Source organism: Brassica oleracea, chromosome C8 (assembly GCF_000695525.1).
Source record: "Brassica oleracea var. oleracea cultivar TO1000 chromosome C8, BOL, whole genome shotgun sequence".
NCBI classification, from domain to species: Eukaryota; Viridiplantae; Streptophyta; class Magnoliopsida; order Brassicales; family Brassicaceae; genus Brassica; species Brassica oleracea.
In genome coordinates this window covers 17,765,268-17,779,956 of record NC_027755.1, presented here as the reverse complement: position 1 = coordinate 17,779,956, position 14,689 = coordinate 17,765,268, and the positions used below count along the sequence as shown (strand labels likewise).

The 14,689-nt window shown below is 41.7% G+C and overlaps 1 protein-coding gene across 1 annotated transcript; it reads left to right on the top strand.

Moving 5' to 3' along the window:
• Positions 1 to 1,123: 1,123 nt before the first annotated feature.
• LOC106311421 (protein TSS-like) lies at positions 1,124 to 9,866 on the top strand. The gene is made up of 23 exons (XM_013748606.1): positions 1,124 to 1,467; positions 1,578 to 1,639; positions 1,747 to 1,839; positions 2,264 to 2,336; positions 2,434 to 2,748; positions 2,826 to 2,890; positions 2,980 to 3,111; positions 3,186 to 3,227; positions 3,312 to 3,836; positions 3,919 to 4,076; positions 4,193 to 4,706; positions 4,850 to 4,912; positions 4,991 to 5,092; positions 5,179 to 5,487; positions 5,572 to 5,664; positions 5,750 to 5,851; positions 6,243 to 6,347; positions 6,422 to 6,555; positions 6,634 to 6,817; positions 7,060 to 7,191; positions 7,258 to 7,370; positions 7,588 to 7,666; positions 7,764 to 9,866. Exons 1-23 carry the CDS (start codon positions 1,398 to 1,400, stop codon positions 9,579 to 9,581), a joined length of 5,283 nt encoding a protein of 1,760 aa, XP_013604060.1. The 5' UTR covers positions 1,124 to 1,397; the 3' UTR covers positions 9,582 to 9,866.
• The last annotated feature ends 4,823 nt before the right edge of the window (positions 9,867 to 14,689 follow it).

Sequence of the window (14,689 nt, the reverse complement as noted above, 5' to 3'; positions counted from 1 at the left end):
TCATTAAGGTAACTGAAAAAGACAAACAATAAAATAGGAAGTTTAAATTCATTTAAGCATATTTCATTAATGTAACTGAAAAGACAAGTAATAAATTAGACAGTTTTATTCGTTTTAGGATATTTCATAAATGCAACTGAAAAAGACAAGCAAAAAAAAAGAAAGTTTAATTAATAAAGTAAGAACATTTTCAAATGGGTACTTCTCTTTTAATAATATAGATTTAGGATTTTTTTTTGTTTATTTACAAGAAAACTAGAACGATAATCTTGTGGCCTAAAAAGGCCCAAATTAAACGAAAATTTATTTTTACACGTGGACCGATGAAAGTAAAATAATTAAATTTGATAATCAAATTTATGAGGCATGGGTGAAAATCTCAGTTAGATGATGAATATATAGTGGGGTTTTCTGCGAAAAAAAACTCAATCTGGTTTTTTTTTGCAAATTAATCTGCGAACTCAAAAACCCACGGGTCAATCCTTCAAGTGCCAGTCAAACCGCAATATAACCCTCGGCCGTATTTATGTGTATTTGACTGTGTATAATTTTAACATTTTTTTAATACTAGGTCGTTTTGGCGTTAATTTTTTAATAAAAAAAATTTGTTGAACCCCACCTTTATTGTGCATTTACGCAAGCTCTCATGTCTGAGAAAAACAAGGTCATTTCGTTTTAGAAATCTATATAATTGCGTTTGTTAAGTAAACAAATATATTTGTTGGCCGAGATGGTTATATAGCATGCACATGGTATTTAAGGTTCAAATTTTAAACCACGAGTTCAACAATTTTTTTCATTAAAAAATTAGCACCAAAACGACCTAGTATTGAAAAAATGTTAAAATTATACACAGTCAAATACACATAAATACGGCCGAGGGTTATATTGCGGTTTGACTGGCACTTGGAGGGTTGATCCGTGGATTTTTGAGTTCGCGGATTAATTTGCAAAAAAAAACCACATTGAGGGTTTTTTTTGCAGAAAACCCTATATAGTGCGAGCATTATATTATTATTGGTTAAAGACAAAAAAAGAGATAGCTATTGAGATGAAGTCGGTGATGAGGTGTTAAAGAAATGAGAGGCCTGAAATGTACTTAGCCTCAAAACACTCTTAAGGAGGAATATAGAAGAGCTCGCTCGCACCACCTTATCCTATCCTCTCCTCCTCTCTCTATATCTGTCCATCTCTATTTTCTCAATCACTATTTGACCCCTCTCCTCATTGTTACTACCACCACAAAGTCACTTTTGTGCACACACACTCACACCTACTATCTTCTTTTATCATTCATCTCTACTTGTTCACACACACACTTCCTCTGGAAAGTTCTTGGTACATGTAATTCATTCCCGGTTTTGTAATTTTAATTATAAGTTTTATGTCCATTGGTAATGGCTCCTAAAGCTGGGAAAACAAAGCCACACAAGAGTAAAGGAGATAAGAAGAAGAAGGAAGAGAAAGGTTGTGATTCATTTTCGTTCTTTCTTCACTCACAATGACAAGTCAAAATTTGCTTTCTTATCTCTTTTTTCTTTCTTTAACAAATTCATTAAAATTGTGTGGTTGTGCAGTTTTGCCCATTGTCATTGAGATAAGTGTTGAAACGCCAGACGAATCTCAAGTGACTCTCAAGGTTTGAACTTACACTAACATTTGATTCAAGAATACATAAGAAATTGTATCAAATAATAAAAGCCAATGAATACAATTCTCTCAAGTTGATGATGTGTTGTTGTGAAGGGAATCTCTACGGACAGAATCTTAGATGTGAGGAAGCTCTTAGCAGTCCATGTTCAGACATGCCACTTCACCAACTTCTCTCTCTCTCACCAGGTTTGTCTTTTTTTTAACACTTTATTAAAACTGGTTTGAAACCCATTACATCATCTACTAAATTCATAAAGATGAAGTATAAGAAAAATACTAATAGCTCTTTTTTTCACATTGAAAATACCTGAAATAATCTTTAGTGACACATTAGTAGTACCATAAACGATTTTATTTCGAGTCAATATCATAGAGACTTCTACTATAACAAAGCATTTAGACTTTTGTCTTCATGCATATGCTTTTGTCTCACCATTTTCGATGATGATCTTGGTTAACGGGCGTTGCATATCTTTTCGCCTTTGCAAAATTAACTTTAAAAAAATGATAACATTTTCGGTACTGGGCCCAGTAAGGTACTGCGTAGGCCCAAACAAGTACGTTTATAGTTACCGCCTTAAGAAAAACTGATGGGTTCTTTTTGCTGCAGGTGCGTGGCACTAGACTCAAGGATTCCGTTGACATCGTATCGCTCAAACCCTGCCACCTCACCATCGTCGAAGGTAACTATCCTGATCTAACGGCTCACATCTCTTCAATTAGATTAACTTAGCGTAGAATCACCACAGAGGATTATCTTCTTTTTTTTTGAAATCGCAGAGGACTATACGGAGGAGCAAGCCACCGCGCACATACGGCGGCTCCTCGACATCGTCGCTTGCACCACCGCCTTCGGTTCGTCGAAAACGCCTGTGTCTCGGGCATCGCCTAAGGAATCAGGTTCGAACGAGGATGCCGGCGACTCAGGCTCCAATCTCAGCCCTAAATCGGAGAAGAAACTCGTCGTCGGAGGCTGTGAGGCTTCCCCGGCGGCGGAAGTCGGGGAAAAGGGCGAAATCAACATGTCCCCGCCGATTCGTCTCGGGCAGTTCTACGAGTTTATCTCCTTCTCCCACCTTACGCCACCGATCCAATGTGAGTATCCTCTTAGCTAATTCGTAGACTTCTGAGGTTGTTCTCGCTTGTTAATTTCCAATTCTTAACTCTTCCAGATATCAGAAGGTCTCTTCGTCCATCAATGGAAGATAAAGGAGTAGATGATCTATTCCAAATCGATGTAAGGACTCTTCTTCATTGTTGTGAAGTGGAGAGAAGCTTTGACTTGGGTTTAAGAAACGTTGGTCACACCGTTGTTATCAAATGTAGGTTAAAGTTTCAAGTGGGAAGCCTATCACTGTTGTTGCCTCAAGAACAGGTTTTTTCCCAGCTGGGAAGCAGCAGCTTCTGTGTCAATCTTTGGTTGAGCTGCTTCAACAGATAAGCAGACCATTTGATGCGGTGAGTTTGATTTTTTTTTTTTTTCCGGTTTTGTTTTCTGATCGTTGGTATTGTAATGATTGTTGTGGCTGCAGGCTTATGACGCTCTTATGAAAGCTTTCATTGAACACAATAAAGTACGTATAGCTAGCTCCGTATGTTATGTGCATAAAGTTGATTGGTAGGCTTCAACAGATGATATAATTTTTGTTCTTTTTCAGTTTGCAAACCTTCCTTATGGTTTCCGGGCAAACACTTGGGTAGTTCCTCCGGTTGTTGCAGATAGCCCTTCTACTTTTCCGTCACTTCCAGTGGAGGATGTGACCTGGGGAGGAGACGGCGGTGGGGCGGGGCGTTCTAGTAAGTATGACCGAAGAAAGTGGGCCATGGAATTTGCGGTTTTGGCAGCAATGCCGTGTAAAACGTCCGAAGAGAGACAGGTTCGAGATAGGAAGGCCTTTCTACTCCACAGTCTATTCGTCGATGTTTCGGTTTCCAAAGCAGTGGAAATAATAAAGAATGTCGTAGAGGGTAATCAACGCTTATCGAAGGATCCTGCTGTGTTGGCTTTCCATGAAGAAAGAGTAGGTGATTTGATCATAAGGGTGGCTAGAGATGATCCTGATGCCAGTGCCAAGCTTGATAGAAAGAGTGATGGGACTCGGGTTCTGGAGATCTCTCAGGAAGAACTTGCACAGAGGAATTTGCTTAAAGGGATCACTGCTGATGAGAGTGCGACGGTTCATGTAATTTTGTCATAGCTTGGCCTAATATTTATTTAGCATACTCTTGTTGGATTTGTATCTGAGATTTACTCTAATCATATAGGATACGTCTACCTTGGGTGTGGCGGTTGTCAGACATTGTGGTTTCACAGCCATTGTAAAGGTTGCTGCAGAATATAACTTGGATGGGGGCAGAATCCCACAAGATATAGACATCGAAGACCAATCAGAAGGAGGTGCAAATGCACTGAATGTAAATAGGTAAAATCTTTGCATTGCTTAACATCTCTTTTGGCGTGATTGACATTTGGCATACGACATGTGGAATGTTGTAATAGAAAGTATTTAGCAACTTTTTCCTGAATATCCTTTTTCAGCTTGAGAACTCTACTGCACAAGTCGTCAACGCCTTCGAGCACAGTGCAGAGATCACCAAATGCCGACTCAGAACAGATACGTGTGGCGAAGTCCCTTGTGAGGACAGTATTTGAGGATAGTCTGCAGAAATTGGAGGCTGAACCCCCAAGAAATACCAAGCCTATAAGGTGGGAGTTAGGAGCTTGTTGGGTGCAACATCTGGCAAATGAAGCTTCAAGTAAAACTGAGTCTAAGAACACTGAAGATGCTAAGCCTGAACCACCTGTTAAGGGTCTTGGAAAGCAAGGTGCAATGCTTAAGGAGATAAAAAGGAAGATTGATGTGAAATCTAACAAGACTGAACAGGGCAAGGATGCCCTTGCTAACACGGTTGACAATGACAGTAAATCAGAAACTGAGGATCAGAAGGAACTCGAAAAACAAAATGAGGAAATGGAAAAGATGTGGAAAGAACTGGTAACAGAAGCTGCATATCAGCGTCTTAAAGAATCAGAAACTGGTTTTCATCTCAAGGTTTGTTTCTGCCCCCAGCTGATAAAATATACTATTCGAGGTAGTAGTATGCTATGACTTAAACATCTCTGGTATCTATTTGATCTAGTTTGCTTTTATGAATCTTACCTTGTCTACTATCTCTCCATGAACCTGCCCTGCAGTCACCCGGAGAGCTGATTCAAATGGCCCGGAAATACTACACTGACACCGCCCTTCCGAAATTGGTGAGTTCCTTGGAATTTTATTTTCCTCTTTAGCAATATTCCTCAGCTCCTTATGAACTTCGGCTTGATACATTGCAGGTGGCAGACTTTGGATCGCTTGAACTCTCACCCGTCGATGGGAGAACTCTGACAGACTTTATGCACACCAGAGGCTTACAAATGCATTCCCTGGGGAGAGTGGTAAACATTTCTTTTCACAGTCTTTGGTTCCTTTTCCTTAAACAAAGTGCCCCACATCTTTCAGGAATGATTCTTTTCTCCTTTAGGTCGAGCTGGCTGAGAAGCTCCCTCATGTGCAATCCCTTTGTATTCATGAAATGATTGTTCGGGCATACAAGCATATACTGCAGGCTGTTGTAGCAGCTGTTGAAAACACTGCTGATTTGGCCATCTCAATAGCATCATGCTTAAACGTTCTATTGGGAACACCGTCTGACACTGAAAGTGAATATGATGAGAAGAGAAAATGGACTTGGGTAGAAACGTTCATTTCCAAGAGGTTTGGATGGGACTGGAAGCATGAAGGTTGCCAGGAACTGAGGAAATTTGCCATTCTCAGAGGACTGTCACAGAAGGTTTGCGACTCTCAGTTATAATTTTCTTTCAATTGCGACAATCTAACCTTTGATTCTCATATGATACTTCACTCATCGGTTTAGGTTGGACTGGAGCTTGTTCCTAAGGACTATGAGATGGATACGTCAAGTCCATTTAAGAAGTTGGATATCATCAGTATGGTTCCTGTATATAAGGTACCATGCGTAACTATCTTACTCTAGTAATAGGCCATAAAAAGGTAATTCTTAGGTGGCTAAAGCGCAATGCTTTTGTGTGCAGCACGTAGCATGTTCATCCGCCGATGGACGCACTTTATTGGAATCATCCAAAACTTCCTTAGATAAAGGCAAACTGGAGGATGCTGTCAGTTATGGTACCAAGGTATAACGATAACTTCCTCACTTCTTTATATACTAACATGTAATGAAGCTCTGGACTAGTCTGACTACGCTGCTCCCTTATTTTCCTGCCCTCCTCCTTCTACCGCCACTCGTTATATAACCTTTCTTCTCTGAATAAACTGGAAGCAATTGAACATTGTTCTTCTCTTCTTTTATCCTTATCAACTTTTTCAGAACTAGCATAGACTTACTGAGTAGGCATTTTTAGCACCATGTAAGTTTGAATAAACGAGTTCTGTTTTCACGGGCAATGATGTTTTTGCACTGAAAGAATCAACCCTCCAGCTTTTTCTGACACTTTTTCTCATTGAATAGTTTCATTTTTGTTCGAACTGTATAAAATAGTTGATATTTCTGGGACGACTTTGTAGGCATTGGCGAAGCTTGTAGCAGTGTGCGGCCCATATCATAGAATGACTGCCGGAGCATATAGTCTTCTTGCTGTTGTCCTGTACCATACTGGGGACTTTAACCAGGTATACACTTTGAAAGAACTCGAGACAGTCTCCAAGGCATAGCTCAAATCATCTAACCAGTTTTCATTTTTCAGGCTACTATTTATCAGCAAAAAGCACTCGACATAAATGAAAGGGAACTTGGACTTGATCATCCAGACACAATGAAAAGCTACGGCGACCTGGCCGTCTTCTATTATCGTCTTCAGCACACAGAGTTAGCTTTGAAGTATGTCTCTGCATTTCTCAAAGTCAAAAGCCTAAAAATTATTTTCCCCCATCTGCTAACATGTTATTCTTGTTGTAGGTATGTCAACCGTGCATTGTACCTTCTGCATCTAACATGTGGACCGTCACATCCAAATACTGCTGCCACTTATATTAATGTAGCGATGATGGAAGAAGGTTTGGGGAATGTCCATGTGGCTTTAAGATACCTTCATGAAGCGTTGAAATGTAACCAGAGACTACTTGGAGCTGATCATATCCAGGTTGGTTTTCTTAAGCACTTGATTGGTTGCAATTTAACGCCCTCTGTCTAACCGACGTCCATAAACCACGGAAAAAAGGATAACATAAGTAAATAGTTGGCTGTAAGTCAGACCGGATCTAAAGTTAATAGTTAAATTCTGACCTCCCATGCGATGAAGCCTTAAGCTTAATCAGTTAATATCACGTTGGAAGAAAAATGAAGCCCTTAGATAAAAATTTACTTATCTTACTTTTTTGTCAGACTGCTGCAAGTTACCATGCCATTGCTATTGCTCTTTCTCTGATGGAAGCATACTCCTTGAGCGTCCAACATGAGCAGACCACTCTACAGATTCTACAAGCAAAATTAGGCCTTGAGGATCTTCGGACACAGGTGGTCAATTAGTTACGATTTACAGGGAGTTTTTTACAAGTTTCTTACACTCCAGAACTATGTTAGGATGCGGCTGCGTGGCTTGAGTATTTTGAGTCTAAAGCTCTGGAACAACAAGAAGCTGCACGAAATGGTACTCCCAAGCCAGACGCCTCTATTTCCAGCAAAGGCCATCTCAGGTATTTTAATATATTTTTTCTTGTGTTCAAAAAAAAAATATATATATTTTTTCCTTTACGTGTTTTAAGCACTGTTTACAAATTGTGCATGGTTGCCAAACGATATAAGTAGAAACGGACTACTATATATGAAATCTAAAATGCATAGTATAAATTTATAGCTTGTGTAAACTCTTGTCCTGAGTATGTAACCCATGAACTTTCGTCCGAATAACAGTGTATCAGACCTGCTGGATTATATAACCCCGGAGACTGATCTCAAAGCAAGGGACGCCCAAAGGAAAGCTCGCATGAAGGTCATATTTGATTTCCGCTGACTTAATCCATGTTTCTATTGAACTGCTCTCACTAATAAGTTGTGTGACAGATATTTTGATCGAAATGTTTATTCAGGTCAAGGGAAGACCAGGACAAAGTCCAACATCTGTGTTAGAAGAAAATCAGAAAGATGATGAAATTCTGACTCCGACTCCTATCACTGTGGAGAGTTCAAGTGATAAAGACAATAAGTCCGAAGCAAAACCTGTAGAAACAAAGGTTGATAAACGTGATATGGAACCTCAAGATCAGGTGACTCTGGTTAAGCCAGAGTCCACAGCCCAAGAGGATGACTCCTCTGACGAAGGATGGCAAGAAGCTGTCCCGAAAAATCGCTATCCTTCTGGGCGTAGAACCCGTCCCAGCCTGGCAAAGCTGAACACAAACTTCACGAACGCGAACCAGCAGATATCAAAAAGCAGAGGAAAACCCACCAATTTCGCGTCCCCAAGGACTAGCCCAAATGAGATTTCAATATCTGCTGCTGGTTCTACTTCCCAGCACGCCAAGAAGGCTTTGAAGAGCCCGAGTTTGAATAAAAAGAAAAACAGTTCCAATATAGTGGGAGAAAAGCCAGTTAGCAATAAATCAGCCACCGAACAGATCAACAAGCCGATTTCTATGGTGAGCCCTGTGACTGTCCAAGCTGGAAAACTGTTTTCCTATAAGGAGGTTGCACTGGCACCCCCTGGAACTATTGTGAAAATAGTTGCGGAGCAGTTGACAGAAGAAACGACTGTCCCAGAGACTTTGGACGCGGAAAAAGTAGATGGTCCTGAAAAAGTTAAGGCTGAGGAGGATGAGAGTGAGAGTAAGCATGAGGCTACAGAAACGGAAACGAAAAATGCTGATGGCAATGAACAAGGAGGAGCTGCTGTTGGTGGATCAAAGTTGATGAGTTCACAAGAGGATGTCAAGGCTGAAAAGGCAGGAGAAGAAGGATCTCCAACAAAGACGGCGGTTTCAGATGCAAGTCAAGGAATATCTGAAAGTGTACAAACAGCAAAAGATTCAAATGGAAGTGGACCAGTAATAGGAGTGAAGCAACAGAAGGATGTGTCTGATGCTACTGCGAAAGCAGTAGATGGTGAAACTGAACATCTGCCTAATGCAGACTTAAGTCCAAAGTCGTCAGTAGTTGCAGATGGCGAAAAGCAAGAGGCATGCGAGGCGCAAAAAGAGACGAGCAAGAAGCTGTCTGCTTCTGCACCACCCTATACCCCAACGACCATCCCAATTTTTGGGTCGATTACAGTTCCAGGATTCAATGACCATGTGGGAATCCTTCCCTCCCCAGTGAATATTCCACCAATGCTTCCTGTAAACCATGTCCGCAGGTCAACTCCTCATCAGTCTGTAACAGCTCGAGTTCCCTATGGGCCGAGGCTCTCAGGTGGTGGCTACAACCGATCTGGAAACAGGGTTCCTCGTAACAAACCAAGCTTCCCCATTAGCCCCGAGTCTAATGGCGAGGCTAATCAATTCATTGGCCCAAGAATAATGAACCCTCATGCCGCGGAGTTCATACCGAGTCAACCATGGGTTTCTAACGGATATCCAGTGTCACCAAACGGCTATCTTGTATCTCCAAATGGGACGGAAATAACGCAGAATGGGTACCCGTTGTCGCCGGTAGCAGGTGCATATCCGTGTAACATACCCGCACAGCCTCAGAATGGACATATAATACCTGCACCACTGGCTTTAGAGGAGGTACATGATACTGAAAGCGCTGCGGAGAAGAGTGGAGGCGAAGAAGAGAGCAACAAGGAGAATAAAGCTGCAGAGGATGAAGAAGTCACTGCACAAGAACCTAAAGAAACACCTGAAAATGGACAGTCTGCAGTTGGTGAAGAGAAACCCACAGCACAAGAGATATCTGACGAGAATTGAAGAAGCAGTTTTCTGCCATTGAAGTATTAACATTGAGGCTAAAGAAATGGAGAAAAGTTTGGCTCCATGGATGAGGTTGAGTTACACAATCATCGGTAGTTCCAATGAAAGTCGAGGAAATCATTTCTACTTTTGAATGGTTTGTGTTGCAGCACAGAACCAAGACTCGTCCCTCCAGTTTACTCATGATTTCAGCTTTTGGTTTCCATAGCTGAAAACTAAAAACATACTGTATTCAACTTCTTGAAGAGCCTCTTGAATAAACACTTTTCTTTTGTTTTCTTATATGTTTTGACAAAATTAATTAATAAATGATTTTCAGAGAGCTCACAAACTTGGACCTAGGAATAATTCTCAAGTTAATTTTGTCACTCGCGTGTGATTTGCAAAAGCTTTTCCTTCAGACAATTACTCGAGAGTAATTACTAGTTAACTTGATTAACGTAAAGACTGTCCTCTTCCGTAAAGAGCAAGCAAAGATTCAGTGTAGCAACAAACTGCTCAGAATTCTCAACTTCTTCGCCTTCTTCCTCTTTCTTGTTTTGGCTCACTTCTCGGAATACATTGCATTTCAATGTATTTTCTCTCTTTCAATATGCAAGCACTTGCTTTTGTGCGTGGGAGTAGCTTCTAAATCTGTTGGTACGTGTGAAAGTTGTAAAAAGAAGTTCCATTTCATTTTGTGGGTTTTTATCATTGTCATCTAGAAACTGCCTTGTTATAGAATTTACATGAGAAGAGGTTCTAACAGCTCTGAACTACGAAACGCCTTATCACCAATCAAAAGTTGGGAGAGATTGGTATGTTCATCTTGCAACTTCAGGTCTGTTGCTTCTTCTTGATAGTCCTCTGATTTTCCCCATAGAACAATGTAGAGTCCAAGGATGATTGTAAGTAAGAGGAAAGCTTGAAGCTTTACTTAAGTGATGAACAAAGCTTTACTCAAATAAACATACTTTCATTTATATCACGTTGTTCTTTACAATAGATGTCTTTATATACTAAAGAAAACAGAGCTCAGAGACATCTAAACCTAAAGGAATATACTTAGGATATTCTTTTCCAGCTAGCCATCCTTATCTTCAAGCACTGAAAACCTGTTCTCTGTTTTAATTGCAGCTCCCGTACTGTCTTTTGTCTTGTTTCCAGAGCACATGACCGTTGCCTTGTAACTCTGCAACTTCGGTTTATGTTGATCATGGGCCTCAGGCCCATCTCTGTTAATATCCCCTCGCAAACTCGTGGTGGGAGGAAGTTCCACACCGAGTTTGAACCGTAAGTCGTTGAAGCTCTGGAACGGTAAGGACTTCGTAAAAACATCTGCGAGCTGTTGAGTTGCAGGAATGTGTTTGACAACCAGTAGTCCCTTTGCAACTCTCTCCCTAGCGTAATGATAGTGTGTTTCAAAGTGCTTTGTCCGCTTGTGCATGACCGGGTTAGCTGTAAGGTGAACCGCTGAGAGGTTGTCGCAGTAGGCTTCCGCTGGACGAACCTGCCTCAGGCCCATCTCTGCTAATACTGCTGCTATCCATGAAAGTTCTGCTGCTGTATCTGATAACGTCCGATATTCTGCCTCGGTTGAAGAACGAGCGACAGAGTCCTGCTTTTGTGCAGACCAAGAGATGAGATTGCTGCCTAGAAAAGTGCAGAATCCCCCTGTTGAACGTCTCGTTGCATGACATCCTGCCCAGTCACTATCACAGTAGGCTCGAAGAGTTGAATCTGTGTCAGTGTGAAGACTGAGACCCATAGATACTGTGCCTTTGACGTACCTCAATATCCTCTTCAAGCACTGAAAATCTGAAACAGTGGGCGTATGAACAGAGAAGGATCTCTAGTACAACATTTGAATCCAAACTCAATCAGATATGAGCTAAATTTGTCGAACCATGCCCGAGGAGACTGTTTGAGACCGTAGATCGCTTTGTTCAGCTTGCAAACATAATCTGGATGTTCTTTGCTCACAAAGCCTTGAGGTTGTCTCATGTAGACTGTCTCTTGAAGGTCTCCATGTAAAAATGCATTCTTGACATCAAGCTGTTTGATGTCCCACTTCTCTGTAACAGCTAAGTGTAGAACCATTCTCACTGTGGCTGTTCTGACTACCGGGCTGTATGTCTCTAAGAAATCAATCCCTTCCTCTTGTTCATTACCTTTAGCTACCAGTCTTGCTCTCAAACATCGAACTGTTCCATCGGCGTTTAGCTTAACCCGAAATATCCAACGGCAACCAAGTATATGAGCTCCTTCAGGTCTTGGAACAAGAGTCCAAGTCTCAGTCTCATCACACGTGTGTATCTCTTCAACCATAGCTCCATTCCATCCTTCATGGCTTAATGCTTCAGCGATGGTTCTAGGTTCAACTGGAACGTCTTTTGTTGTAAGCATTATGTATCTTGGGTTTGGTTTGAAGATACCGTCTTTTCTTCTTGTCACCATGGAATGACTGTTCTGCTCTGTTGGTGTTGGATCGACTGCATGTTCTATAACATGTTCGCCTTCCTCAGGTGCTGAGTCTGAACTGTTTCCATCGTGAACGTTGTCATGAACTGCTGTCTGATCACTGTCTTGAATGTGTTCTACATTTTCCGGTGCCGTAGCGGTAGTGTTTCTCGTACCAGACTGTCTTTGGGCTGTTTCTTCTTCTACATTGGATGAAGGCTGAGTTGTTGTTGAGGTTACTGAAGGCCCTGCATTGCTCAAACGCCAAGCTTGTAACAGAGGAGATGTATCGGTTGGAGTTAGCTCTTTGTATCGGTCAAAGAAAGGAAACCTTGATTCATCGAAGATCACATGTCGGCTGAGATACACTCTGCCAGTAGGAGGATACAGACATCTGTAACCCTTGTATTGTTCTGAGTATCCCAGAAACACACAAACTAGAGACTTTGGATCAAATTTGTTTTGTGAATAAGGTTTGAGATATGGAAAGCATGCTGATCCAAAAACCCGAAGAGAAGTGTAGTCTGGTGCTCTCATGTGTAGTTTCTCATATGGACTCATTTGTTTGTCGTTGACAGAGGAGGGAAGCAGGTTGATGAGGAAGTTAGCTGTAAGAAAGGCATCGACCCACATGGTAGAAGGAAGATGACTTTGGAACAGCATGGAGAGGCCCAGTTCAGTAACGTGTCGGTGCTTCCGTTCTGCGAGGCCGTTTTGTTCGGGTGTGTGGGGGCAAGAGATGTAATGTCTGATGCCACACTTCTTCAAGTGAGCAGAGAAGTCTTGATTCACAAATTTTCCACCGCCGTCGCTTTGAAAAATGCTGATACGTTGATTGAAAGCATTCTCAGATTGTTGTTGGAAAAGTTTGAACTTAGAGAAAACATCAGACTTTAACTTCAGAGGATATATCCAACTGAATCTAGAGAAGTTATCAATGAAAACAACATAATACTTATATCCTTGGACTGACAAAGTAGGAGCAGGACCCCACACATCACAGTGGATCCTCTCAAGTGATCTAGAGGAATGAAAAACAGATTCATCAAAAAGAAGTTTTGAAGATTTTCCTAAGCGACAAGCTTCACAGATTGACTGAGCACTCTTATTCACTGTGATTGCCTTTATTGAAGATAGATGTTGAATGATCTGATGGTGAGCATGTCCCAACCTCTGATGCCAAATCTGATCCGACACTGCTCTCTGTCTTGAAGAGTAGAACGCGAGGAAGTGAGGATCTGCCAACCGATACAGACCTTTATCTTTGTGTCGTTGGCTGAGCACCTGTTGTGTTGTTTTGTCCTTAATAAACACACATCGATTGTCAAAAGTAAACTCACAGGATGGATAATCGTCAGTAAATTTTGAAACTGAGATAAGTGACTTTGTGATATCAGGACAAACCAATACATCTTTCAGTGAAAAATTACCTGATGTAGCAGGAAGAGGTGCTGAGCCACTGTGAGTTATGGGAAGAAAGTCACCATTTCCCACTATCACCGTGTCTGATCCTTCATATGGATAAGCAGACAGAAGGTGGTGAGGATCATTGGTTACATGGTGCGTTGCGGCTGTGTCTGTGTACCAGTTTGGCCCTGAGTTTCTTGCATCTTCAGACAGCCTCAACGTGGCCAATGCGTGTTTCATTTCCTCAACATTATAGGACTCATCAAATCTCTTGTAACACTTGAATGCTGGATGTCCATATTTCCCACAGATTTGACAGGTTGGTCGCTGATCTGTCGCAGTAGAAGAAGATCCTCGTCCTGCTTGTTGACCAAACTGTTGGGGAAAACCTCGACCAGCTGTTGAGTACGATCCTCTGCCTCTGTAACCTCCTCGGTACTGTCCTCGTCCGCGACCTGAATATCCTCCACGGTTGGTGTAGAAAGCCTGATGTGGGGTTGCTTCTGGGACGGTTTCATACTTCTTCAGTTTGTCATCGAACCCTATTAGCTTGAACGTGACGTCTTCAAAGCTGGGACCCGGAGGAGTGTCCATTGAATCCTCAATAACTGTGACAATCGACTCATATTCACGACCCAGGCCGTTGAGTACACCAAATATCTTTTCTTGCTCAGACATAGGAGCTCCAATGGAGTCAAGTTGGTCACACATAGATTTTATTTCGGAAAGATACTGAGACAGGGGTTTTGAACCTTTGGATGTTGTCTGAATCCTATTCTGAATGTCTAGTTTACGAGTCGCTGATATCCTGTTGTATTTCTTCGCGAGGGTAAACCAGATGTCTTGTGACGAGTTGAGACCGTAGACACTTGTTAGAGCTTCTTCAGACATAGACCCTATCAACCACGCCTTGATGAGTTGATCTGTGTGTACCCATTTGAGAAAGGCAGGGTTGTTTGTCTCGGTAACCTGGTCTCCATTTCTGACTGCGAGAGTAGCAGGAGGGCAAGGAGTGTCTCCGGTGACGTAGCCTATTAGAAGCTGACTGTTGAGGAACTGTTCAAACTGGAGCTTCCATGACAAGTAGTTTTTATCGCTGAGCTTGAGTGTGACGACTTGTGTAATGGAAAAAAGAGCTGGAGTAAACGCGTCGGAAGGTGTTGGATCTGCCATCGATCTACTCCCGGGCGACTGATACCATGTAAGTAAGAGGAAAGCTTGAAGCTTTACTTAAGTGATGAACAACGCTTTACTCAAAT

What these genes read in the sequence shown, in the direction of transcription:
- LOC106311421 (XM_013748606.1), top strand. Translation starts at nt 1,398, where the DNA reads ATGGCTCCTAAAGCTGGGAAAACAAAGCCACACAAGAGTAAAGGAGAT. An exon ending in CCTTACGCCACCGATCCAAT is followed by an intron (nt 2,749 to 2,825) that starts GTGAGTATCCTC and finishes TAACTCTTCCAG; the next exon opens with ATATCAGAAGGTCTCTTCGT. An exon ending in ATGATCTATTCCAAATCGAT is followed by an intron (nt 2,891 to 2,979) that starts GTAAGGACTCTT and finishes TATCAAATGTAG; the next exon opens with GTTAAAGTTTCAAGTGGGAA.